Source organism: Rhopilema esculentum, chromosome 16, assembly GCF_057945365.1.
Source record: "Rhopilema esculentum isolate cy_ngs chromosome 16, ASM5794536v1, whole genome shotgun sequence".
Taxonomy (NCBI): Eukaryota; Metazoa; Cnidaria; class Scyphozoa; order Rhizostomeae; family Rhizostomatidae; genus Rhopilema; species Rhopilema esculentum.
In genome coordinates, this window is record NC_142830.1 from 9,750,084 (window position 1) to 9,777,980 (window position 27,897).

Consider the following 27,897-nt stretch of genomic DNA (forward strand, 5'->3'; position numbering starts at 1 on the left):
GCTAAATTCTCGATTTTGAGAAAAAAACTTTGTTCAAAATTGCACTTTGCAGAAGCTCAACCTCAGCTTGTTCTTAATTTGCTCTTAACTTTTGACCAATTTTGAGGCTCCTGTTCTTATAAAATTGTTCTAATACAAAAAAAATGTGTGTCCAGTTATCGACGATATTGGTGGTAGGGAACACTTATTGTTATTCTGTTATGCGTGCAATTAAAAATTAACATAATTTTATCGAGAGTGTGAATATCATGTTGCATGTTCTTCTTTAAGTTGCTCTCTTTTTCAGCTCAAAATATTATGTATTTGAAATTTTATTTCTTCCAATTAATATTAGAATGTTATATTGATATTTTTATCTTTATGTTGCATGTAAAGGCTACATGGTTTCTATGCTTTCTATGCTCGCTTTTGTGGCACGCGCTAGTCTTTCTTTGTTGTATATCTTTATAAAGAGACTCCGTTCACACTACTCCGTATTCATATGAAAACGGATAAAAAAGTATCCGTTTGTGCCTTGCGTTTACACTGCTCCACCTTGAAAACGGAGACTTTTGAAAACGCACTTTGAAAACGGAGACTTTTGAAAACGCAAAAACGCAGGGTGAACACCGAAAACGGATACTTTTGAAAACGCTAACAACAACAACAACACAGCAAGATACTTTGACCGCGCCAAATTGAACAACTTTTCTTAACATGGCTGATTCACTCGAAGTTAGCATACTACTCGGAGGAATACTAGTGGCAGTGAGCTGTTTGAAAAGTTTATTAGCAGTGGCAAGTGTTGTAAACCAGCTCGTGGCGTTTTCCTTTTTATCCAGAGCGGAGCAATGTGAACGCTTCATCGTTTTCATACCGTTTTCAAATGTATCCGGAGCAGCGTGAGCAGGTAAAACAGATCGATACGAGAACGGGTAAAAATTAATACGGAGCAATGTGAACATAGCCTCAGTATGAAAGAAGAGTAACTGGCCTAGAATAGCAAATTTTAATTTTTAAACAGTATTTATTCACTCAAACTATTCAAAGCTGTTTACTGTGTTAAGTGGGGGTACTCAAGGTCATACGTACGTTGGGGGAACAAGATTCCTTAATTCTTTCGATATTTTAAAAGTTTGAATTGTGTGTTGTAATTATCTTTTAGCTAAGCTTGAAAAAAGCTCCAATAGATATAAACAACGCATAAAGTCGGCCAAGAAATGCTTGATTTTCCTTTGAATTTGCACTTTGTTAGATAACAAGTTATGATATACATTGAGTACTGATATTATTATCAGACAATAAACTTCGGCGAAAATATTTTCAGACATGTTTTTTTTATTTTAAGACACATAAATTTTCGGACAAATGTCGACCAGTCTTTTGGATGTTTCATGCAAAACCACAACTGTTACATAATATATAAACTCAAAAAAAGTATTTTTCTTCATCTTGGGCTTGCTTCTGGCTGAAGTTATGATCAGGCATTTCTCAAAGACATTGATACTGTTGAGTCAGATGCGACATAGAAAGGAGGGGGAGAAAGCGAAGGTGACTTTTTGATAGAAGATGAGAACGATGTTATTTATTTTAACTTGCAGTCCTGTGAGAATGATGCAGACACCATACACCAAGGTTTAAAGATTGTCACGCCAAAAATTTTTATCTTAAAATAAAATTACATAAAAAAACAATTGCGCAGAGGCCAGTAATGGCATGGATACCAAGACCCTTCGATTAATAGGCCATGACCCTAACCACTGGGATATCCCCACATTCTCATTTGGAAGGCTACTTGACGTCTCTGCCTTCTATCAGCTCATTGGCGTTTCTGGGAATATCCAGGTTTTTCTTCTGCACTAGCATGCATCGACGTGGTTCACCACACATTCTGCATCTCGGCAGGGGCTGGAAACGAAGCTTTCGCATATAAGCCTTAAATGACGTTTAAAGGAAATAGGAGACTGCGCAAGGCAGTGCAAGCTTGATGAGGCATTCCACCCTATTTACACCAATAGGTCATCCTTAGAGCATCACGATGCCGAATCAGGATCTTCGTTTAACGCCTCTTTTTGTAAATATCCTACCATCAGCTTGGATAATGTTTAATTTTCTTCTCTCTCTCTCTCTCTCTCTCTCTCTCTCTCTCTCTCTCTCTCTCTCTCTCTCTCTCTCTCTCTCTCTCTCTCTCTCTCTCTCTCTCTCTCTCTCTCAAAGTTCTTGTGACCATCTGCAGATTACTGATTTTAAATTCAATGTAAGGGTATACTATGGTAAAAATTACCAGGGCCTTCGATGCAAGTGTAAAACTGGGGGAGCCGCAAAGATTTGAATAGCAGTGTACAAGTGATTGTGAAGTAATATCTAGCATGATTGAATGTTTAATAGTCTGCTATAGTCATAACTTTTGATGGAATGTGCGGTCAGTTGAATTTGTGATTCTGTGATTCGTTTCGCGATGAAGCAAATTTGTGGGAGCGAAGCCCTATGGCAATAAGAAATACCCATTACACAGAAAACTGTTTTTTACCACGAAGAATTATAACAAAATTGGAATTAAAAACTATCCCATCAAAACATGGGTTCCAAAAAACATCATTTTGATTCAAAGATCTTTTCAGATTTTTCATTAAAATCAGATGGACAAGGTAGTGTACTGATGGCAGAGTTTATGTCTTGATAAAATTGTTCTCGATTAAAGTATATCACTCTATATAATGTCAATTTTTCGAACTAGCTTTTAGGTGTTTCATTGACCTTACTCACTACAGCTGCAACAAGTAAGGCCAATTGATGTGTTTGTAGAGAGTGAGAGGCGGATCCAGAGCAAATTTAAAGGAGGGGCAGTCAGTAGTGGGGGCGCTGAAGACATTTTCAAAAATTGGCGACGAGAATACGCTGTATACAACAATTTCAGATCCATCTTCAGAATAAACAACATATCTTTGAGGTAATCCTTGAAGCAAATTAACCTATCGGTCTCAGAAACTTTGTCCCCTGACTCTCATTTTTCAAAAGGGGCGCACAATTTCCAAAAAAGGGGCACCAGACTTGCTTCAACTCGTCGAGGGAGGGCAACTGCCCCTAGTTGCCCCCCTTAAATCCGCCACTGAGAGAGTGTCATGAAATAACAGCACCAGCATTCATAGCAAAACGCTCTGCGTCTTTCCACTGCATCAAACCACTGCCAAAGGTCTTCTATGCCGATGAACCGCCATTTTCATCGCAGTTGCGACGTAACCCTATCTATTAAGAAGAACTACACTAATAGGACAAGGTAATAGAAAGTATGGGAACGACGGTATAGCTTGCTTCAATGGCCCACGTGATCTACAATCTTGGACAGAGCATGTTGAGATTTTCACCCCCTTCCTCTCCTAGCTCAATGTTGATATCTCTGTTATCTATAGGGCGTACACCCCAACTTTTAATGGTGAGTTGGGGTAGAGGCTGGACTGTACACGCATGCTGCTGTGTTTAGGGTTTGTTTCAATAGCTCTGTCCAAGATTGTAACTCAGGAACCAGAAAATTATTTAAGGGGAAATTAGAAATGAAGAGAATATTTCGATACCTTTTATTTTTTGGGTCGCAATTCATTCCATTATCATTTCAAAAATAAAGTGTCTGCAACATATGCTCATATCGCCCAAATCATTTGAACGGTCAGATCGTCTTTACTTCCCAGAAAAGCCACTTTCTTCATTCTTTTATAAATTTCATGCTCATAAGATTTGCTGTAACCAAGTAGAAATGATAATACTGCTTACGAATGGCCACCTTCTCGCAAAAAGTATAGTTTGGTCGTATTACGTTTATTCGAAAAGTATCGTAATACGCCTTTTTCAAGAAAATTTGAACAAAAATGACCGTTGAGGTTTCAGCAAAACTTCTTAAAGGGTTTTCTTATATCCATTTTGAAATAATGCTACGCCATCGGTAATTTCCCGCCAAAATAGCTTTCCATAAACAGGTTTCCATATTTTTGTACCCTAAGTGTATGTGTATCAAAAAAGACACCTTGTTCAGCCGGGTTATGCGACAATTTTTCTAAAAAATAGATTGATTGTGATTGCTTTTATTGTCTTGCTTCTATCTTAAACCCTAAAACAGCTGTTGGGACAAACACCTAAGCAGCTGCTGAGTCAACGCGCAAAACAAATACGAGGTGAATAAATTTTAACTGCAGATAAAGCCTGTGGCTAGGAGAAACATTCCTGAGGTGGGGGCTAAAGCCATTAACAGTAACTGTACCCAGGCTAAGTCCCCAAGCCCCCTTCTGGCCTCGTGCCTGCTCCATCTGTAGTTGAAATTATCGAATTTGAAAATTTCATTAGAATGCAACTTAATGTATAAACTGAAATTTTGATATGACCTATCCGACTGGCAATTTAATCACACTTTGGTCTTAAAAAGTACAACATAGACGCGAAAATAGCTATGAGACTGGAATTCACACACAGAATCAATAAAGACAGCGCAAAATACTAGACAATTCAAGAATTTTATTAAGACTTTGTTCCTTAAAAACAAGTGCACATGCTCTTTTTGCAGCAAGTTATCTGTCTTATGTAATCCTTGAAATTGCTTTATGTTCTTCTTAATTAGGGTACATTCATTATTGTAAAAACTAACATCAAATGATCTGTACAATTACTTTGCGCCCAGTGCCTTCTATGAGTATTTGCTCGTGCCTTCTATGCCTAGTGTAAAATACTGTTCTCCCTTTCCAATATTTTATCTGCATGTAATTATAATTATAATTTCTGCCTTCCCATTTTTCTTTTCCTTGATTTGTCATTCGTACAATGCCCATGAGCTAGCAGATTTAAGGTGTCCCGGCTATACTGAAATTGTGCTCGACAAATACACCATGCCCAAGTCATCTTTGTACAGTACCTGGTGAATAGATGACCGTTCACTACTTTCCGCTGTTTTGGGTCTTAATTGAGACCATAACGTTCAACGGTTTCCAATCATTTTTCATTGGCTTTCACGTTCACCATATGGCTGCCTATTCCAATTTGAATAAAGCTTCTGTTGTCCTAAGCCTTTGCTGGATTTGGTGACTCTGTCCCGAGACAAAAGTTAATTTCTGAAAGGTGGAACTTATACGAAAGGGAAGCGGTTGTTTGCCGATGGACTGGGAGATCTCTTTAACATAACAAATTTTTGATAAGTTTAAGCTGAAGTCTTGACATAACAATCCTTTGCTCTTTAGTGCTGTATTGCAGAAGAAAGCAACAGTTTCGATCACATGCCATGTCATTTGAGAACTATCAATTTTGATTGTAAATTAATCCATAGATGATTAATCGCACTGATTGATAATCGAAAATCATGCAAAATTTTTGCTGTCTTTGATCAGGGATTGACTTCATCAAACACTTCACTGCAGTTCTTTTTCTTGGTGGGTTGTCTAGCACCCCAAATGTCACACTTTCAACACATATATAACTTCTTTGTTGAAAAATTGAGCGAAATAGTTTTATAAAATTAGAATTTAATCGCAATGCCTAGTTTAGGACATGGATATGCCATATTTCCCAATTTTCGAATTTCCAACTGAATCATACGAGTTAACCTATTTGTAAAGTAAAAACGGATCTAAACTTGATGCTTTGTTTGAATTTGTACCGATTTTTAAATGTGAATTTCATCTACTATTTATAATTTATATACATTTAGTGAAACATTGGTTATACATAAACGGATAGTTCAGGATCTAAAGTGAGCTCATTTCATATATAATAATGTAGCATTATCTACGATAATATGGCCACAAGGTTAAAAACAAATATTAATGCACACACTTTGCATAGTCGCCAAACATTGATGTAGAGTTTGCAGTATTCATATTAGCAGTAAGGTGGTATGGGGGTCAGCAGGCTGTGTCGTCTTTAAAATGTAGAATTCTTATATATATGAAAAAGTTTTCTATTCCTATTGGCATAAAGCCCTCGCGTTCTTAAAAATTTTAAAGAACGACATCTACACATCATTTCCATCCACTTACAGTAATATTTACATCACTACAAGCTATAGAATGCTCTTAGCATTTGTCGAACCTAAGGCTTCCTTTTCTTAATTTTTTAGTTTGTTAGAGTTACTGTGTTTTAAAACTACGGTAAGGGACGGATTTACCGGGGGAGTGCGAAGGCGTGACAGTACGCCCAATATAATTGTGTTCCTAGGAAAATTTTGCTTCGATTCGGTCAAAAGAATTTTTTGGTAATCAGTAATCATAAACTTATGCAAAAAATTGACTTTATTTATCTTCCTGCCTTCTTCATCTAAAAGCTAAAAATTGATTTTAAAAAACATGAATTCATTTTCCAGGCACCTGTAGGGTGTGGCACCATGATCCAATCATTGTCTAGCACATCTCCCTTATTTTTGCTGCCAAAATCCGTCCCTGACTATATTCTCATAAAAATGTGTGTAGACTGCATTTTTTAAATGATAAGGTTGATGGCACATCAATTGCATAAAAATAACGTGCATGTTTAAGTATTTGTAACCACCACCATCTATTGCCTCAGGAGTTTGGGTTGTGTTCAAGAAGAAAACTATTAGAAAAAGCATGCAGTTTCTTTGTGTGTGGTTTCAGAAAGCAAAGCCAATTAAAGATGATTTGCATTGATAATTTTAACAAATCTTAATTTAGGGACGAGACAGGGAAGTGTAGCAATGCAATCTATTTCTGCTTTTCCGTTCTTAGATAGAAATAATTCGCAGGCTCTCGATTCGTCCGGATGATTGAAAAATAATTAGCTTTTTATTACCTCATACTGTCTGTTTAACTTATTTTTTGTGTTTCAAATTTGTGTTTTTGATGATGTACCATTGTCGGGTTCCAGTATTTGAGCAACACGTTTTATTGTACGTTATCGCAAGGAAATGCCTCCATTTCAACGCCTAACCCAATAGACAGGAGCATAATTGCAATTACTTATTCAAAGAGTAGATGATAAGAAGATCATTCAGAGATGAACCTTCAAAACCGAACTATGTCACGTATAAAAATAGTTTCATGATTAGTTAGAGTAATTAAACCGGTTTATTAACAAAAAAAACAAGCGATAAATGAATGGACATTCGTGAGGTATGTGACTAAGTATTAACTTTGAGCATAGGTTTCTTTCATGATTTGCGTCTTCCGCGAAGCCATTATGTTGCGATTTCCCTGCAACCTTTGCGACGGCAGTTGCGATTCCACTGGTTGTCTAATAAGGATGTATGTGGCTGCTTGAATAGGAAATTTTTCATCTTGTTTTAACTTTTTGTTTGTTGGCAAGTCTTTGGCACGTAAAAAAATATTAAGGTTGTACATTATGACGCAAATCTAACATACCAGAGATGCCCTCAAGTCATTCATTATTTAGAACATTCAGTTTTCTCACTGGAAACATATGTACTTGAGAGAGAGGTCCGAGCAGCAGTAGGGTTGTTGATCCTGCTGCAAGACGAATTCAGGTACCGGTCAGCTCTAAATTGTCAATTTACAGATGTTAGGTTGTCGGCCAAATGTGAATGTCACAGTTGTGTTCAAAGGATCAAATACTGCCATTTTCTGTCTCATTACTCCAATCGATATTTGAGTTTTCCCTTGGAAATAACTTCTTATGGTTTCTCGTGACATAACTGTATACCTTCGTATTTTTCAAAAAATTCAAAATTTGGATGAAATAAAATTTTGCAGGCTTTCTTGTATTTTCTTGGAAAGTTAAGTTTTCAAAGCATTGCTTATATTTTTGATAAAACTTGATCAAGCATGGTTATGTTGAGTTTCTTTTTGTTTGAAACATGCAATAGTGAGCAATAAAGCTTTCCTTGAAGCGCTGCTGCACCCAACCTTCTTATGTGCTCCAAAATGGGTTGTTCTACCGAAAAACATACCGATTGATCGTCTTTTGCCATTTTTTTTAACTTCTGATTACTGAGCTACATTTGTATGATGTCGAGTTCATGATTAACATTTAAACGTGATTACTTTCATCACTTATAATAGTCCTTACAGAAAAGTCAATGATGTCAGTTTACGTTTTTCTTCAAAATGTAGCTTGTTTTATGATATTTGACGCCCAAGGAAGAAGTGATGCTGATGCTTGAATAAATTAACACATAAAAAGATATGCAGTCATTTTTATATTGCATATGCTGGATTAACACTTCTGAGACTTTTATCCAAGGTTTTTTACTGCAAGTCACAAACTTTCAGTGTTTTTGATGAAATGGTTATTACTTTGATGAATTAGGTCTTTTGTCTTACTTATGCATGAATTCATAAAATTAACTTGGGTTCAGTTGCCTTTGAACCAAGGAAAATCTTATCTGCTAAATATATAGTGATGCCGCCTTAAAAACATGATATGTGCATCAGACCTGTCCTAGTTGGCCTGATGCAGCTTGGGTCAGGCTCGCGTAAATGGCAATCCCATTGCATCCTAAGTTTATTAAAGCTAGAACTAGATTAATTTAGTGCTGTCAGTGCATCTTGTGTGGCAACGCAGTTTAGTTGTGTGAATCGTTACGGTATTAAGACTCTTTGCATGTTGGTATTGTGAAATAGGCTCTTCTACTTTATCCTCTTTATGTAATTAGAATGTGTGCAAAGTCAAAGATGTGCTTAGACAAATGGGATATATTCGTACAAATGACGGTCGAATTTCTGTATCATTGACCTGAGAAATTGCAGTCATTTACTATTATACTGTTCGCACCAGTATTATGCATGCAAAATTCATTTTTTAGCACTGTCTTCTTTGAATCCGATCAAGGAGAACTCTCTGTGTCAAATCACTTTCTCATCTGAAATGGTCAAAAGTTTGTCAAAAGTATTCAAAAGTCTTAAAGCTGCAGAATAGACCTCTGCATATTGGCACCGCCTACATTGTTTAGGCCATTGGTATTTGCATGCTAAAGAGCTTAAAATTAACTTCAAAGCCAATGTCACGAAGCTAGAGGAGAAGACATTTCGTGAAGCTAGTGAAGAGGAGAATTTATTGAAGGCGTGAAAGCTAGTCTAACTTGCAAGTGAAAGGCCTGACATCTGCAGGAAAGAGAGAAATGGGAGACTGAATGCCAATTCTTGACACCTGAGCTACGTCGTCTATTCCCTAATGTTCCTTTTACCCTATTGTTTGCTTCAGGTGACAAATGAAATGTCAACAGTCTCTCTTTTTGATGGTAACATTTTTACCTAAGATCCGTTCCCTAACAATATCCTTTTAATGAAATTTTATACAAATATATGAACATAATGCCTAGTTTCTCTTGGCTAACGAAGGAGTTGATGCTCAGGACATGAGCGTGGGGCTATGTGACATATAACGAGAAACAGCGATTTAGGGTTTTTGAGAATTCTGCTAGAAAATGGTGTCCACGGAGGGCTGTTTGGGGGGCTGTTTGGGCTTTAACCCCCCTAATAATTTCCAAAATGTACTTAAAGATGGAAAAAGTTACCTTGCTCTTGATTTTTAGCATGTTTAGCCCCCCAAAACTTTTTAGCCCCCTCAGGCTGTAATATGCTTCGCGGTCCTTGGTCCTACTCTACAAAAATTAAGTTTCTGAATGTGGTGAACTTGCAAAGACGAGAATTAGCTACATCCAGAAGAAAATTATTGAAATTTTTCAAATTGTTGAATACTGTTAATGGCTATTTTTGCAATGTCACTCCCGAGCAAAGGGCAAATAGATTTATATCAAAATTTCTTGAAATTTATGGGAGCGTGTAGAAGTGTTCTCCTTCCTCGACCTTGACCTACAGATGTAAAGAGACGATTGAAATCAACGGAAAAGTTTGATACGAAGCCGAATTCATTTGCGTTTCTTGCTTGGCTGCTGGTTGAGTTTAAAGTAACTTTAATCACCATGATCGTTCAGCAGCTGCATGCAGTGATTTTCACGATTCAACACAGTTTAGTTGAAAAGTGTGCTCGATTAGCAATCCCCCCTGAGATGATTGATGATTATCGGCCATACGAAAAAAATCTGCTGTATCATTTATTCGATGGATTGACTACAATAAAGGCCCACAAAACATCATCAACCACTTTTTGAAGACCAAACTTTATCAAGAGCACGTGCTTGAGTATCGCAAACGACAGGGCTTGAAAAAAGATTTGTCTTCCTGGAAGCAAAAGATTTTTCATCTTTTTATACTGTAATGGGTAACCAAGGAGAACTTACATTGAACAGAACACAACACTCACATTTCTTTTTCAAGAATACAGTTAGTAAATCTGCATTCTCTAAGAGCTTTGATTTAATTTCATATGATTACGAGCAAACTAGGCACAATTGAAATATCGATGTATCCTAGATCGATCTATGCAGAATATGAGTTTTATGTTCCCTGGTCATTTCCATAATCAAATGAGGTAGTTTACGTGATATTTAAGAAAATCGAGGTCCAAGACACTTACATTCTCCTAAGCTGCCGATGGCAAATTTATAAAATTCCAATGAAAAACATTAATAAAAATGGCTGCAACCACATAGGTATTTAGGCATGTAAAGTCGATGTAATTTTTTTGAGTGGTTTACCCTTATCTACAATGACCATATAAAAAAGAGTTGTTTGTTGTAGCTTATGTGAATTGATTCAAAGATTGAAGATTGTGCTAGAAATGCCGGAAATTTTTGACAAGAAAACAATAGAAAATGAAGTGCTGAAAATACATGTTGATTGTATTTTGAAAGCCTATCCTTATTTTTTTACAGAATAAAATTTTATGTCACAGCAAAAAATTAATGACAATGGAGATTTCACACTAAATATTTCCTGCCAAACAGTAATCAATTTCCTGCGAGGAATTACTGATAAATTTTTTTTGAATTTTGTGAACGATAACTGCTTTTTATAGTTAGAAATTTTAAGGAGCTACAGAAAGAGTCTTTCTAGAATAAACCCGATCATGTCTGCTTGTGCCTGAAATCAATAATGTAATCATATCCTTTAGAAGTTGCAGTTAAATTTTGGAATTGTATTTTGTAGTTGTAATATTTCTTTCAAAGGGGTCAACACCCTTACGACAGGAATAAAACAACTAGAAAGAAGGTTTTAAATTAGTCACAAGAATGGTGCAAGAACTTCCTGGCAAAACCAGAGAACGACAGTCTTGTGGCACTCTACAGATGCGGTCTCGAAAATTATTTCAACTAGTGAGGGTAGATTTGGAAAAGATGTTACATGAATGCAATTACAGTTGTTTAACAATAAGCAAAGTAGCGTTAGCAAAAGAGCCATGCTGTTGTCCGTTATCTTATGTGGGTACCTATAGCCTTTTAATTTTAGGCATGGATGAATCTAATAAGCTCTTTCTTTGTTGATTCTAGATTAACTCTTCCAAGTAGCCCGGATTATTGCTTATTGTCGCAGTTAGTCTTTCAATTACTGAGGGATCTCCTGCGATCATCACTGCTCGAGTGGCAGGGTCTTTGCTTTCGATGGTGTCAGTTTAACGTCAACACACGTGCGTCCCTGAAGTTATTTTATCGTATGTTCTGTGCTGAGGAAACAGTCGGTAGTGTAGAAATAGAGCACAAGATCTCCCGGCAAGATTGCTTTTCAAGACTTTTAGGCCCTCGAAACTGTTGAATAGTTGCTGCTATTTAATATTTTCAATATTTACCTTTTTTCAACCAGTCAGCCTTCTGTGTTCGTTTTCACAACCTACAAGCTCTAAGCTCCTTCAGATCCTAGAAAAATAATATTTCAGACCTCTAGCATACATTTTTTATACATTCTGGAAGGGTTCAGATATTTTCATCATCGCCTCAATCTGGCATTTTTACTTCATTTGATATTTTTTAACCTTCCTTTGACTAACTTTCCTCCCATTTTGCGTGATAACCCTCTAAGTGGCAAAGCCGTATCAATATAATCATTTTTGCTGTTCTCTAAGAGAAACACCTGGAACAGCTTTTAACATCTCTGATTTTCATATTTAGTATCTCTGTTTGCTCTCTTACAATTTCATAGGTGAAAATCCTTCTAACCATTCTTTCAAAGTTTTGCAAGTATAGCTGTACTTAAGAAGCGGTGTTAAAATTACACTGTTATAAACATGTTTAACCCTGCAATAATTTCTATAGATTTTATATACGATTTCAACCATGCAGTATCATACAAGACCAAACGGAGAACCTGTAAAAGTTATGAACATTTTGACAAAAAAGTTATGAAATGACACTTAAAACACAAAGCAAGGTTTGAGACCATGAAAAACTTTTCAATTCAATGAAAATAAATTTTAACTGGACAAAATGTATTCTAGTACAAAGTAGCTAACTTCAAATAAATTCGCTAATGAGTTATTGGATAACAGCAACGCTGACTTTTTAATGAAGATGTCGCTTTATTTTCCTTTTCAATAGACTAATTTCTTTGTACTGTTTTTGTCAAAAATTTTCATGGTCACTTCAGTATAAAATTTCAAGACTCTAACCTAAAAACATTTTGATCGTCTTGTTTAATTAATTGATTTTTCATGGTGTGAGCTTTAAACAAGAAACATTGATTTTATAATAAAAACATGATTTAATAAATGTTAAATGTTTGCTAATGATATTTCTGTTCAATGCTCTAATTGGTTGCCTTCATGACAAAATTCGATATTAAAACAAGCTACATTTTACATCCCCGTAGTCGTTACGATTAACGGCTATTTCACCATATTCTCTCTTTTTGTCTTTGCAAACACATTTTTGGGAAATGTCTCCTATGCAGCTACAAAGAGGCGTTGTAATTCATTTTCTATCGTGGAAATATGGTTTGACTCAGAATGCTTTTCAGTCCAGACTGCAATAAAATATCTTTGAGAAGTCTTTTCAAGAAACAAAATCTTGATTAGTAATCAGAATTTACCTCTTCTATCATCTTTCGATTAGAGACGAGTAAAACATTTTTTTAATGTGGTACGAGGATAGTTTTAATGCGGCAGAAGCATTTTTTTCAATGCATGTTTGCCTCCGTGTAAACCTTAAAAGCAAATGCTATGTTGAATACTGTAACAATTTTAAAAGTAAATCACCCTAACTGCTAGTTGTCCAATTGTTATCTACAAGATATAGTGTGGGATATCTTTGTCCGTTTTTATGCAAAAATCTCTCATATCACGATGTCAATTGTTAGACTGTTGTTTACTATTCTATCCAGAGGCATCTTGCCTGGCAGGTTTTCGGTTACAGAAGCTTGATCTGAGTGGTCTTAAGCATGAAAGAAGTGTGATTGCTCTAAAAAGTGACCCAGACAAAATGGAGACTATTGCAATGTCTCTCATGCTATGTACAACCATGCAGTTGCAATCAGTACATGCGTTCATATATGCTGTAGCAAAACATGTAGGCAAATAAGTTGCAACGTTAACCACGGACATAATCTGGAATGCCTTCGTTGCGCTTTTTTCAGGCGAGGTGTGCCTCTCTTTCTTTTTCACTGTGGGTTCTGCATCTTTACGCCCTTGCGGAGAGCCACTGATTTCCACAGTCAGCCTGCCATCTGCGCGACGATTGTTTTTACGAAGCTTTTCTCGTTTCGTCCGTTTATGGAAGATGTATGACGTCAGAAACAATGCAAAACTCGCTCCAGCTATGTTTATTGCAGCGAAAATTACCAAATACGGTATAAAGCCGAGGCGAAAGTACGCTGCAATTTGGACGGTTGATATCACCCAAGTGCTAAGCACAATTAACCACGCTGTTCTCCCTGCTGGCCCATGCCTATAGGAAAGCGGCATCAGTAATGCGAGAACTCTGTCAATGCAAAGCAAAACAAGTGTTGCCAAGGGTACACTACCAAGAAGGTACAGTGTCACGTGAATAACTCGGATTTCGATAGGAGTAACCAATAGGCCTTCTTGCACATGGAAAATTGCAGAATACAGGTCTGTGAAAATGCCAGTAATTATGTCCGACACTGAAATGTTAAGCAAAAGTTTGTAAAAGAATATGTTTAGCTTCTTCTCTCGAAGAATGTAGATCGAGCGAAGAACTAGGCCATTAAGTGCAGTTGTGCAAATGCTTAATATTATGGAGGCAACAGCAGTAAAAAATGAAATACCAGGAATCACGTTCACATTTCCACATTTGCTGGCGTCTGTCATGTCTTCTATTGATATTTGACAATGAAAATCTTACTTTCGGTTTACATAAATATCATGAAAGTTTTGCAGGTCGTGCCCTTCTCTTAGACTGGTTGTTCTGATTCGCAGATGCTTTTGACTAAATTGTTTCTTGAGAAAGATAGTTTGCATCAATGCCATTAGTTGTAATTGAAAGTGAGAACTTGGTGATTTCAGCTGCAGCTTTTTCAATATCATGATGCGTAGAAAGCAAACAAAAGTTCAGGTGGTAAGGCAATGCTCTAAGTAAAAACGTATAGCTTAAATAAATAGAGCAAACAATCTGTAAACTTTGAAGATTTAAGATAATTGCTTCAAAATTTCACACTTACGTGATATTGCCAGCTTCTGAAAAATTGAAATTGACCTATTCAGTCATGTACAAGATCAATGAAGATTTTTCAAGAATTTTTGAAGCATTAAATGGTCTCTACCAGGTGTAATATGACATTATGAAGAAAAAGTAGTTCACTATATTTAAACAAGATCGTTTTACTTTAGCTCACATGCACTTCACTAATTACGTTTTGGAAATATCATCTCTTATCGAAGAGAGCTTGATATATGTGATTTAAAGACAATTGCATTCAACAGTTATCCTAGGTTGTAGAGAAAGACGTTGGGCATATGGAAATGAAACTTCGTTTGATTAGGTTGTAGATTCAAAATTCGTTCCTTTCGTATAGCGCTATTGAGTGCAAGCTAAGATGTTCCTCCAAGTATAAAGTACTTATCAAAGAGATATTTAGGTCTTATCTCATAGGGGCCTAAAAGGAGTACTTTCTGCTTTTCACTAGCCCATAGTCTGAAAAAAGAATGGAGACAAAATTTTGCCTCTTTCTGTGTCATTCTGAGGTTCTGGAGTAGGTCAAATTTTTATATTCCTTTACTTAAAAACTTTTTTGAGTTTTTGAACTTGAAACTATAAATCATTAAGCATATTAATTAAAGCACTTTTGCTGGATAGCCTACTCGCCATAGTCTTGAGAGAATATAAAAAGCAATGCGTTTTACTTAGACAAAGTCGACGGCGGCGTTTTAAATTCACGTTATTCTTCCACGAAGTAAGAATAGGCCAATCGAACGAGGGACAGATATCTACAAATTGTTTATATTAAAGAAAAAGAGGATTGTATTTCTCTCCAGTTTGACACTGAACTCTTAAGCCTAATCCCAAACACATCATGGCAGATTACCAAGGGGATCCGCATATTTATTTTCCGATTCTCTAACAAGCACGTAATCCGAGGCAATACCGACTGAAATGCTGTATCCTAACTCACTTATACACCACAATGCAGAAAGTCATGAATGATCTTTTGATCGAAGCTCGTCATGTAAGCTTGGAAGATAAAGGCCGACTTTTCACTTCACTTCTGACGTAAAATGAATCCAATATATATTTTATGAATACTTCTTTCATCATAGATCTGTTTGGTTTGTTGGTTGGCGGAAATCTAAGCCCATCGTAATTCCATTAAAGACAAATCTGATATTTTGGAAGCCTTGTGCAAATTATATTTGAATTGTCCCCTCAAGATCACATCAGTTGTCGTGATGTCCGGAGGCATTGTCTACGTCATGTAAAATTGTCATCTATGTTTTTTTTCGAATAAATGAAAAGTTGAGTGCACTAGGAATCATGATATGTCATAAAAACCTTTACATCTTTTGAATTTATTGGTGTAAAAAGGTAAAGCACAAATGGACCGGGTCGTTTGAAACCCAGTCACAACTTGATTAACTGAAACGATAAAAAGTTCATTCAAGGTAATTTCTTGCAACTGGTTACCATGTTGAACTTTTGTATAAACTTACCAGCTGGCGACGTTTGGTCAAAAACAAGAAACCAATCAAACTCGTCTCACGTGACTTTCGATCCCTATATGGACGTAATATTTTTGCTTATCTTTAGATACTTCCGACGTTTATACTCCGAGGATTAGTATGTTAAGTTTCTGAATTTTCGCGCAATATTCAATTATCAGTTAAAGCCTTATCTGCATTTCCTCACGAGACATATATTAACAAAACTAGATGGCAGTAATCAGTTGCAGCCACTTAAATTAGGCCGAAAGTAAAAGTTCTAAATTTATTTTGCTCCATAGCATTAATGAACGTCTAAGCAATCACTAAGTAACTCATGCATGCATTCTTAAGTTTCTCTTACGATCCTGATTTTTAAGCTGACTTTTTAGAAAGTTTAGTTCGATAAAATTATTCTTGCATTAGTCAAGAATTCAATTTATATAAGTTTCAAGAAGTTTGAAAGAACTTTTCATGCCTGTCATTTTCGCCCTTTCGAAGCAGTCATCTACATAGCATTTGCTCAAGATCTTTCTTTGCGTCTGTAACCATCGATGTCTGAGCGACATAGAGAAAATGTCTCTGAGAGGAATAAATCTTCGTAGAATCTTACTAAAAGACGTAAAAGGACTCTATAGATCTTTTTCGAATACAGGATGCGTCGGTATCCAAAAACGAGATTTCGATGTCTAAAGTTAATGCCTTGAATTTAGTTATGAGTATTCAATCTTAATTTTAAGACAGCGACATCACTCAAAAAATCGTTACGATTTCTATTAATGAAATCTGATAAAATATCGCTTTACAGGTCGTTGGCTTGAGATCAGACGTCTCCGAACACAAAATAAGTCATTTTGAATGCGCGGGCAACTCAGTTTTTCATTTAAAAGCACCTTGATTAAAGACAGAGGTGAAACGAAACTCTAACTTTCAAGTGACAAATATCAAAATGAACTTGCCCTGATCATTTCACAGCTTAACCTGTTAATTCACAAAAGTTTGCCTATTAACCATGACGATTCTCTCTGTTTACTCCAACCTTTATCCTTCTTACTCTCGTTTCTTGAGTTTCCTCGAGCAAATTCGTTTTAATCGCTTTAATCTGACCCTTCTAGTCGATTTTTTCATAACTGTGCATCAAAGTAGCTTTGTGTCCACGATTTGAACGGACCTTTTAGCATAGCAGAAGTACTTTAAAGGATACTCGATAGAAATTGAATACAATTGCTTCTATTTGAGTTACATGAACATAATTACACTTAGCGTCGAAGTATACTCTTGTGCATTCGATATTATCTATCACCACAGACCTAGAGGTGTACAGATTAAGTGCCAATGTCGACGGGCGCAATTCTAAACTTGGTACATCACAGTGTGACCACCAACGTCTTTTAGATAGAGATGTATAGACTGATAAAGATGTAAGACTAACTCTTTCTATCTAATGTCTTTGACAGGTTGGAAATAAAGCACGTAAATGTAGGTGAAACTGCGTTTTGCTATTTGCAATTCAGAAGGACACTTGCCTCTGAAGGATAACCAGCCTGAAAAGTCAAATCAAGCCGAGGGTGTCACTAGCTTCAATCTATACACCTTAATCTATCTATATGAGGCGAATTAATCTCTAATAGCCTTCAATGATGCGCTTTAGGAAACAATATGTTTTAAGAGAGCAAATCGAAGCCATTTTAAAAGCGAATCGTTTGATCGTGGTCTGTAAGGCTAAAAAAAACTATCAATGGTGTTAACTCACGTACGAGACAAATGTTTGTAAGTTTAAAATAACTTTCAGGTTCATAGGGTCGTAGAATTCTACAAAATTTGAATTGATTTTCATTTTTCAAAGCCAGCTTATACTGAACTATATCTTTTTGTTTCACACCCCTTTAGATTATGAAGTTCAAATTTTATGGCTAATTTTAAACACAAAGATTGACTTATAATTCTTTCTCCTTATCACCCTGTCCAAAGTCTAAATGCTTGTTTCCCTGTTCTTCGCCTCTTTATCCGACACATCTTCTTTGTTTGACAATTTTCCTGCCTCTGAATTCCTTAGCTTTGGCTGGTCAGACGATACCTGGGATGACTCTGCTGGTCTTCGTTCAATCCTGATAATGCATAAGCCAGTACGTAATGACTTCAAGCAAACCATGAAGTTGATCGCCCTGAACAAGGGACCTGCAAGAATTGAGACAATAGCAATGTCCCTCAGGCTGTGAACAATGGCACAATCACAGCTTGTGCACGAATTCATGTAGCCTGTAGCAAAACATGTTGGCATATAACTGAACACAATCACCAAAGACATGAAGAGAAATGTGCGGGTGGCTTTTTTTTCTCGTTCTTGGCGACGGCGTGAGGGTTTTTCTCCGCTGTTCATGCTTTGACTGGATGTCTTTGTGCTGCGACCGAGGTTTTTATGATAAAACCCAAAAGTTACCAACATGGCAATGACAGCAACAGCAATATTGATGCCTGCGAACAGCACAAGATAAGGAATGAAGCCCATTTGGAAATATGCCAGAATCTGTAAAATTGAGATGAACCAAATAGCAGCTAAAATCAACCAGGACTTCAAGCCTTGGAAGCCATGCCTGTAGACTGTCGGGCTCATAAGTGCTAAAATGCGATCAACAGCTAACATAACCATTGTAAAAAGTGGAATACTACCCAACAGGAACAGTGAGACGTGAAAGACCCGTATGTCAATAGGCGTTTTTTTCAGACCCTCTTGCGCGTGGAAAATAACGGCATAAGGGTCGTTAAAAATTCCAGAAAGAACGTCTGCGATCGAGATGTTCAATAGGAGTTTGTAGAAGAATATCTTGAACTTCTTTCCGCGGTCTTTAATTATAGCGTAGAGGATAAGGCAGTGTGCAATTGTTGTTGCAACTGTAAGGACGGCCGTTGCAGCGGCTGTGAAGAACGATATTCCGGGTATTTCATTGAAATTTCCACATTTACTTGCATCTGTCATCTTAGTTTCGTGTTCTCTTCTCTTTACGATGAGATGCTCTTACTTGACCTATCTACGATCGAAATTTAGAGTTCAATAAAACCAACTTGTGTTTATGTCGTGTAAACACACTCCACTGACTTCTGGCTTTTCGACAAAGAACTTTCTCGCAAAACTCCTTTTCTCAAATCGTCTGATTTCTTGTCCAATATGGATATCAATGTTTAAAAAGTTGCTCTTTAAACTAATTTATCACTTGGCATTCCAAAGAGGACCTCTAGTGTGCTCCTGTAATTGATTAGAAGGTCTACAATCGGTGTCAAAACTTTATCCTTTTCGCTTTGGACTAACAAGCACAATTGAAGCGCTTACAAAGAGCTGAGAAAATGTTAGCTTTCATACACAATAAGTCTTGGTTGTCTCCTCGTGAATTCGATCTTGCCTATGAGCAAATGTTTACCATCCCTGCTTAAGAAGTCTGTTGTCAGCTGAATCAATGATTCTAATTAAGATATTCACAGGTTTAAGCACCAAAGTTGGAGACCCTTTGTTGATATCTTAAACAGCCCTGTTACAATCCCTAGCGCCAACTCGCGTGAATTTTATGAATTCTTCTGTCATTAAACAAGAATACTTTCAGAGTTTACTCTTCTGGAACAGTAATCAGAAATCAATGCTCTTTGTTTTTCGCAACAGGTATGCAGCCCTAGAAACAAAGGTGAAATTTCACGATACAGCAAATAGATAAACACCAAAGCAACTGTTAAATGGAGATGCAACAAAGGACTTCCTGGTATTATAAACTGTTTTAAATCTGTAATCAGAACTTATTTACAGAGTTTGCAATTGAAATAGAATCTGTTTAAGATATTAATGATATCGAGCTTCTTCATACAAGCAACTGGTAGTTTGTTTTTCATGCAGAAAGTTTCATACAGGTAGTTTGTAATAAAGATTGCTTGTTTTTCATACAAGCAATCTTTATTTTTTAAGGACAAACAAAAAAGGCCGTTTTTTAAAAAGTTTATTGAAGAGAGTTAACTGCTCAAAGGAAGATTCTCCAGTAGGAAGAACCCAGGAGGGTAATGATCAATATTCAAAACATTGCTCAGACCCTGTCAGTGGGCAAGATTCACTAAAGGAAGGAATATTTGTTCCTATTAGGAAAGGTGATATGTCTTTGCTCAATATTGTTTTTGCTAGAAAACCGTTTTTTTTTGCATTAAGAAGAGGCGAAAGTGGCGTTTCTGATTTGACGAGTCAATGCTATCTAGGAAAAGCTGGACCGGTTCTATTTGAAACCGTTTGAAATTGGCATAGATGGGCCTTACGTTTAACGTGACTGTCTGGTTTCATTTGGAACTTGACTAGACTGCGTAGCAGCGTCAGTGCCGTAGAGCTGATGCCTTCTGGACTTCAGAGGCAGGCAACGTGCATTTCTAACACTGACTGAACGTAATCTTGAAATCTCAAACAAATTCGCGCAGAGCCCTGAAATTATATCTTTAGACAGACAATAGAAAAGCAACAACCTTGAATGTTGAGATGAAAACTTCTAATGCTCTAAGCTGATGTGAAGATTTCGCTAGAACGTCTTACACTGCATAGCAGTAACGAGGTACTCTGAACTGGCGAAACAAGAAGTAAGAGAACCGGCATCAAAATCATATAAACAAGGAAAATAACATATTGGAACTGCCCCTGTTTGACACAAGCACAGCAAGAAAAATTGAATTGTCTTTTCTGGAACCTTTCAACAATTCAAAAAATGTTCTCAATTCTCTTAAACCTCACTCAAAAATTTTCTAAATGTCTGATAAAGAAATAGAAGGGACTATAGAATATTTAGTGTTGGGTGATGTTTTGCAAGTTATATTCAAGGATATTAGAATAGAACATCAAGATAACCTTCTTTTTATAAGGAGTTCATTCAAGTTTGGCATAGAATACTGATCGGATAGTCTCTCTTCAGGTAGAAGGGAATTTGTTTTGATAAAAAAATAATTCCAATTTCAGGATTTCGTCAATCATTGAAGAAAAGTTGTCAGGAAAAACAACATATCAGATGAGTTCTCTAAAAATGCCCATATCTTGATTTTTCTTCATGCCCTTACCCCCTGTTTTAAAAGGCCAAAGTCTCCTTAAAGGGGCGGTCCGTTTTTCTCTATATATAGAAACCGCTTCACATAACATCTTAAATAAATAAGATAATTAAAAAATGTATGGATGAGATTAAAGTGTTTCCTTTTGCAAAGGAGTCAACAGTTCATTGTGTGTATGCTTTTCTCGGCATCGCTGAACTAAGACTGAAGTCTCTCTCACGAAAATCAAAGGGATATGAATTATGCGTAAATCACGAAAATCAAAGGGATATGAATTATGCGTAAAAATAAACTGCATCTTCTGCTTCTGTCGCTTTTTTCAGTAAACAATGTCATAAATAACACGGAAATTGATAATCTAAATGGAAGTCACAGAACTCTAATCCGCTATAGTTGCTTTAACATGTTTAGCAAATATCAATACAACTAAGATGCGTGATTAGTTTGCTAATTAAAAACCAATACAGTTCTCTGCAATATTCTTACTTTAAAAAAAGTAATGATGCATTGCTTACAAAAACAGCTTATAGAATCAAGCTTTAAATAAGTATTGTCGGAAACATTTTGAGCAGATGATGCCAAACTTTAAGTTGTCAGCTGAAAACGTATCAAACTAAAACAAATATGGACGATTTTCAAAGAATTATAAAGTTATTGAATTAGAGATTATAGAATTTGATAGTAGCAAATCAAATGCAATGCCATCAATTTATATCATGCATGCGAGGCTGTTGTTTCAGGCTTCTTTTCAAGCGAGTCCTTCGAGTCATTGCTATTTTATTTATATGTCGGTACTCAATGATTTTCGATTTGAAATTTATCCAAACGCCAAAACTACCTCTTTTGATATATCGTGCGAGCAAACATCTACGTAATACGTAATTGGGTTATCCCTAATATGAACAGCTGCCAATTTTCTTGGTACACTATGGTACCCTTTGCCACAAGTTGGTCCAAAGACTTTTGACAGACGATTGATACCAATAAAGCATACCTTATACAAAAAACAGTCAAAAGCAATACATACTAGTCCTTCTTCATTTCCAGTGATGATTTTAGTGTTTGTCACTTAGGTCTGATTCGTTTTAAAAATACGCCTTGCTTTTTCCCTGGTAGACAATTGTATCAGAGTGATGTTTATTGTTTAGGATGTACAGACTTTGCATGTGGACAGCAATACGCAATATAGCTCGGGAACTGAAAGTATATTGACATGGGAACATGACCAAAATGGCACATCAATATATTTTAAGGGTTAGGATTGCGACCCGTTTGGAATACAGCAAAAAAATACTTGATACAGCCCCACAAGGTACTCTTGAAGTATCTTCTATTCGACACACATAACACAACCTTCGTTAATGTTAGTTTGAGAGCAAGGGTTCTGTTGACTATAAAAGAATGAATGGGACAATGTTGAAGTAGGATAAGGTGACCATGGTGTACATTACATTGACGTCAATCTAGTGAATACATGCACAAAACAGCCACTTAATTTCACCGACAACAGAGATATGAAAATATCAGAACTTCAATTAATCGGAAGATATGATTAGAAAAAATCAGTTTTGAGCATAAAACGACCTTGTACTTCCAATGTAGCATGATTTATTCAGTAGAAAAATCGTCTACTCATATAGTTTGCACATAAAGCTGTACTTTAAAACGACACATCCTATAAAATCAAACAAAAAGGACGTTTGATGTACGTTAGCTAAAGATATCAACGTTGACAATGAATGACTTCATGGTTGAAATGCAAAACTATAAATAGGTGAGCCAATAATTTCTGCAAGGCTATAGACACATGGGCAGGAAGGATGAAGGTTTTTGATAGCTGATCGGTTCATCGAAGGCCAACTAACAAAAAGTTACTTGATTTTTTTCGTTTATGACAGACAATATTATTTGCTATTAAATAAAAGGATGCAGCAACGTTGTCATGAGATTTCCCATCAGAAAATATAAAAATTAATAGCCTGAAAATGCAGTAGCTATTGAAAATAGCTATCATAATTGTACTAAATAGGGTCTGAAAACTTAGCCAGCATTAGATAGGATCTAAGGTGCTTCTTGAACAGAGTGCAGGGGTATAAAGCTCTTTGCTTCGACATCCTTAATAATAACAGCTCAAACTGTTATAACAGTTTTTGGCCAGCTCAGTATGTGTCAGATCTTTGTCGGAGCCAGTTAATCAAGATAAAATTAACTAATTAAATGAATACACATGTTTTCATTTAAGGTAGTTCTGATAAATGAAAGTTTTGTCTGAAAAAAGACAACAACTTCAATTATGAAGGACGCTACTTTGCTACTATCACCCCCCTTTCCGGACGAAAAAAGGCCAGGCCGCCCCTGAATGGCAGCACATCCTGCTTCACCTCGAACTCCTTGACGGCGATGAACTGCCAACACAATTCGCTCTGCTCGAGGAAAGAGACGGCAAGAAAAGAGGCATACCAAAGGGTAGTTGTGATTAGGCAAGTACCAGAAATTAAAAATCTCCAGTTCATTTGGACTCTAATTTTGCTCTTTTTCATGTTTCAAGAATTTCGATCTTTCTCCTTTAAAGATAAGCAGTCTTGAGCCATCGTTCTTTTGCAAAAAGTTGAAAGACTGTACTTGAGAAAAATTCTCTAAAATGATAAAAACGACCTAAACACAATATCTATCATAGACTGGCTAACTAGAAGAGAAATCAGTCTAGACCCGTTCTGCGGTATACTAGAGAGCGTCACTCTAAAACGTTTCCAGGGTGCCCCCGGACCCCAGTTTCCTTTTTAAGCATAAGTCAGATATTTTCCTGGATGCGTACCGGATGGCAATCGTTTAATCAGTCTAATTTTTTTTCTTTTTTTGCATTGATTCCTTTAGCTTTGCTGCATAGGGATTCAATAAGATATGCATATGATAATATCCATCCTACCAAAGCAACAAAAGGTTATTCAGATTTCCAGGGAGGATTTTTTAAAAAAGATCGCTTACATTACATATCAGCTTAGAAATATCCCATGAACTACTTTTCCGTTTATGGAAATGTTTTGAGCAATTACAAAAACTACCAGACTTGAAATTTCTCCAAAATATTAATTAACAACTTTATACACTAATTTTCACAACTTTGTACACTATGCCACCAAGATGTCGTGTTAACCATTCTTATATAAATAAATATTTAAATTTGCTAGCAAAATACATTATTTTAATTTTGACAATATCACCATTGTTGTTTGACGAGGGGAATAAGGTGAGCAAAAGGGCTCCTTTAAAACTATGTTGAGTTGGGACTGAAAAAAGTATTTATTTTCCGTAAACTGCTTCGAGAAAAGTCCACTTCTCGATTAGTTTCTTGTGTTTTAGAGTTATTACATAGGCATCTTGACAATCGAATTCCAGGGCAAGGGGCAAGGAGCAAGGGGCAAGGGGCAAGACCACAGAGTAACTGACAAATCGTGTTATGAAAGGCCTTTGACAGGCCTTTGATCAGAGCACGCGTGTATGAAAGGAATTGGAAACTGCTCACGTGAAACCACTGTGCGCTGCTTTAGGATTTCACCGATTTGCAGAAAGACGGAAACTGGTCACATGTTTTCCCTGTGCGCAATTTGATTGGACAACCGCTGATGGTCGAGTGGCTGTAAGCTACTTTTACCTGGATGCAATTCGGAAACTTTTGCTTGCAAATTTCGACAGGGGCTAATTTTCCCAAACCTTTTCTCAGCCACAATGCCGATGTTTTGTTATGATTTTCCCTACACACCTTTCTTCAGTATTCCTTCAGGGCATAAAAATTTGACGTCATATCAGGGAAAACGAGGTCATACAATCAATTCAGTTGTACATCGAAATAATAATAAGTACAAATAACAACTTTGTGCACGGAAGTTAAACATTTTTGTGACTTTTGGCAAAACTCTTCGGCTAAAGCCTAAAATACACGATTAGTTTTTATCAGTTTTCAACTGACAGTTTTCAGTTTTCAGTCAAAAACTGATCTTGTATTTAGCAAAAACTGACAAATACTGATGCATTAATGAATGTCAGTTTTTGACTGAAGAAGTTGAACACGTCCAACTTCGCCAGTTTTTTTTATTCATTGGAGCAGACTCTATTGTCTTAATCTGGCGCCACTCTAATACCCTAACGCAAGATGCAAATTTTTTCAGAGCAGCGTTGATTTCAAAATGTTATAAAGTTACAAACACAGATTAATTTATACAGATTAATGTATATGCGTGGAAGTACGAAAAATCGTTATGCAATGTGGCGTCATACTCAAAAGTAGTTTCGAAATGCGAATAGTTTGGAAATGATCTCTTTTTTCGGTTTTTTCGCCTTTTCTTGAAGTGCAAAACTGTAGCAAAAAGAACTGCAGTTCGTTCACGATCAAGCTCCATATCAAAACAGAGTGAGCTGTCAGTCAAAAGGTGAAGAAAACCGATCATGTGTGGAGGACATCTGCTTTGAGAGACTGAAAACTGTCAGTCAAAAAACTGGTAAAAACTGATCGTATAGGAAGATTAAAGCCAATTTCCCGCGTGGTCAATCGCAATCAGTTTTTTGTAGTCAACCACAAAGCACATCCGATGAACCATTATGTCATGCACAAAAGAGCTTCCTATCCCAGATTAGGGCCTTCTAAAACCCAGACATACCGATGCAACTTCTTTTTCCTCATGGGTTGTTACCATGGTCGAAGAAGGAGAAACCGAATCATTTAAGTTACACCCATCTTTTCTTTCCTGAATTAAGATAAGAGCTTCACAGAAAAAATTTGAGTAACATAAGTTAACAACATGGTAGCTACTGAATTGGCTGAGAACCTAGAAAACGATGCACCATAATTGTTTTGACACCCAAACCTGCTGATGATAATTACAATGTTAATACGTATAAACAACACCATTGCCAAAAATTCATGCCACTCCAGGTCATGATTTTTGTATGTGAAAGTCGGCCGCGAAAGCCCCTAAAATACATTTTTTTCATTATTCCTAGTCCAACTTCTTGAATGCACTGTCAATGTGAAATCGAAACAAAACCAAAAAGCGTCACTATCTTCCACGAACCTAATTTACACCGGAGGTAGCGATGAAAATGACTTCCGGTTAAAGTAGACGTAGTAGATGTTTTACTTCTAAATGCTGAGTAAATGAAGGAGACAGCGAGAAACAACGTAATAAACTCAGAGAGACTGGTTCCAAAAAACAAGGCTTGCTTATGTTTAGTCGTTCAATCTGATATCACACCAGTATATCAACGATTTTTGTTGTGTCAAACGATTCTTGCATAAAAAAGATAAACAAGTTACAGAGTAAATTCGAAACATGATGAATTTAAATCAATATCATTGACAATAAAATAATTACCTATTCCTTTCGAAGCGAAATCTTAAACCTCCACAACTTCCTGGTTGTTTTCTGTTTAGGCCAGTAGAAAATTTTCACTTTTGAGCGCGTATACAGAAGGGTCTTTGAGCGCGTAAAGTGAATGACTGACACGTGGTTACAGCAGTCACTTGTCAAACAACAAATAGTGGGCATGTTGTGATGAGAAGAAATCAAATCAGTTGCAGGATCATTGTCCAGGTGTGATTTTTGTCAAATCCAAATCCAGTGAAATCCACTTAAATCCAATATACATCCTGGAACACACTATAAGGAACAACTTCATAAGGAATCTAAAAAACGAAGAAGACGGAAAAATAATTAAAGAATCGTTTAAATCCTTAAAGAACTTTTCAACTTTGAATACTTTTATCATTGCAAACGATCAAGAATTAGGAAGCCAGTTCCATTCATCAAGAGTTAAAAGCAACATCAGTTGTGTTGCGAAAGTAGCTATCGAGTGTTTCATTTTCATTTTGAGTGAATTTCCACTTTTTCATATATCAAACGTCTTTTATGTTTCTAGCTACAGTTAAGAATCTAGCGAAACTTATACAGAATTTCTATGAATTATGTGCAATTTGGCACCAAATGTGCAGTTAAATTAAGAAACTAATAAGGACTATTAAGGAACTGCACGATTTTATCATTACGGCCTCGAGCTAGTTAGTACCATCAGACTAGTATTTTTTGAAACCATATCAATCGTCTGATTGAGATCATCAGTTTGTTTCAGAAGGGTCATGGATAGGGACTCTCAGGTGGGGAAAGTTTGCAGATTTACGGACCACAGATTTCATACATTGAAATACAAATACGTCACCAAGCGCCTCAGATGCACAAATACATAATAAATAGGCTATGATATAGGAAACTTCTAGAAGCCACACCCAAGTTTACACCCATGTTCACACACTTAATACTGGAAACTTTGTCGCGCGCCCGCGATATATTGCCCGCGCACTCAAATTTTCCATCCGCGCACTTTTGCATTTTGGCCGCGCAAAGTCGCTATTTGAATACATTTCACATTAATAACAATACAAATTTCTTAAAAGTGCTTGATTTCAGGCGCGCAGTCGCAGAGTAAGGCGCTTGAAAACTTGCCCGCGCAAGAAACAAAGTTTCCGGAGCATAGCCCCCTTCTCACTTTTTAGGGCCCACCCCTGGTTGTTAGCATGGGTTTGAGACCATCGTTATTCAATTGCTCCCAACTCTTATGGACCATTCATAACTGTTGATGCTTTCTATGCTGCAACTAGTGATGCTAATGTGATCAGGGGGATTGACGGCCCCCTGTTCTGTTTTTTGTCGCCCCATTACAAATGATCATGTATTGTACTCACTGATTGTACTTTGATTTTGATTTCATTTCCAATCACGAAGTAGAGATTGTCCGACGAGAGCGAGGCTATTGGGCGAAGCAACATAAGCAGCAGATAAAGCTAGAAAACAAAATCAATCACAAATTCGAAATGGGTGAGAAATATGCCAACCTGCCTTATATTGTGAGTAAATTTATGTACGACACAAAGTTTACCAT

At 36.6% G+C, this 27,897-nt stretch overlaps 3 protein-coding genes across 8 annotated transcripts in view; 2 read left to right on the forward strand and 1 right to left on the reverse strand.

Annotated features, from left to right (window-relative positions):
• The window catches only part of LOC135681937 (protein lifeguard 3), a 68,912-nt gene extending 49,214 nt beyond the window's left edge, over nt 1-19,698 (forward strand). Inside the window, exon 13 of the mRNA XM_065196601.2 lies at nt 19,562-19,698. The gene's annotated coding sequence lies outside the window, so the exon portion shown is untranslated. The remainder of the gene's footprint in view (nt 1-19,561) is intronic.
• Nucleotides 5,666-27,836, reverse strand: LOC135681932 (uncharacterized). 6 transcript variants are annotated; one of them, XM_065196595.2, is made up of 4 exons: nt 27,701-27,831; nt 26,337-26,647; nt 19,268-19,571; nt 14,083-18,938 (listed from the first exon to the last, which is right to left on the reverse strand). In XM_065196595.2, the coding sequence occupies exon 4, from the start codon at nt 18,884-18,886 to the stop codon at nt 17,882-17,884; it is 1,005 nt and encodes a 334-aa protein (XP_065052667.2). In that variant the 5' UTR covers nt 18,887-18,938; nt 19,268-19,571; nt 26,337-26,647; nt 27,701-27,831; the 3' UTR covers nt 14,083-17,881. The 6 variants fall into 6 exon arrangements, with proteins under 6 accessions (XP_088969076.1, XP_065052667.2, XP_065052668.2 ...); XM_089112950.1 differs by having other exon boundaries at nt 5,666-19,571; nt 27,701-27,836; XM_065196596.2 differs by lacking the exon at nt 19,268-19,571.
• LOC135681927 (dynactin subunit 2) overlaps nt 27,728-27,897 on the forward strand; it is a 53,997-nt gene continuing 53,827 nt past the window's right edge. The window contains exon 1 of the mRNA XM_089112946.1: nt 27,728-27,862. Within this exon, the coding sequence (XP_088969072.1) occupies nt 27,830-27,862 (33 nt within the window). The 5' untranslated portion in view covers nt 27,728-27,829. The remainder of the gene's footprint in view (nt 27,863-27,897) is intronic.

Coding starts and splice junctions, on each gene's coding strand:
- LOC135681932 (XM_065196596.2), bottom strand. CDS start 18,886: ATGACAGATGCAAGTAAATGTGGAAATTTCAATGAAATACCCGGAATA.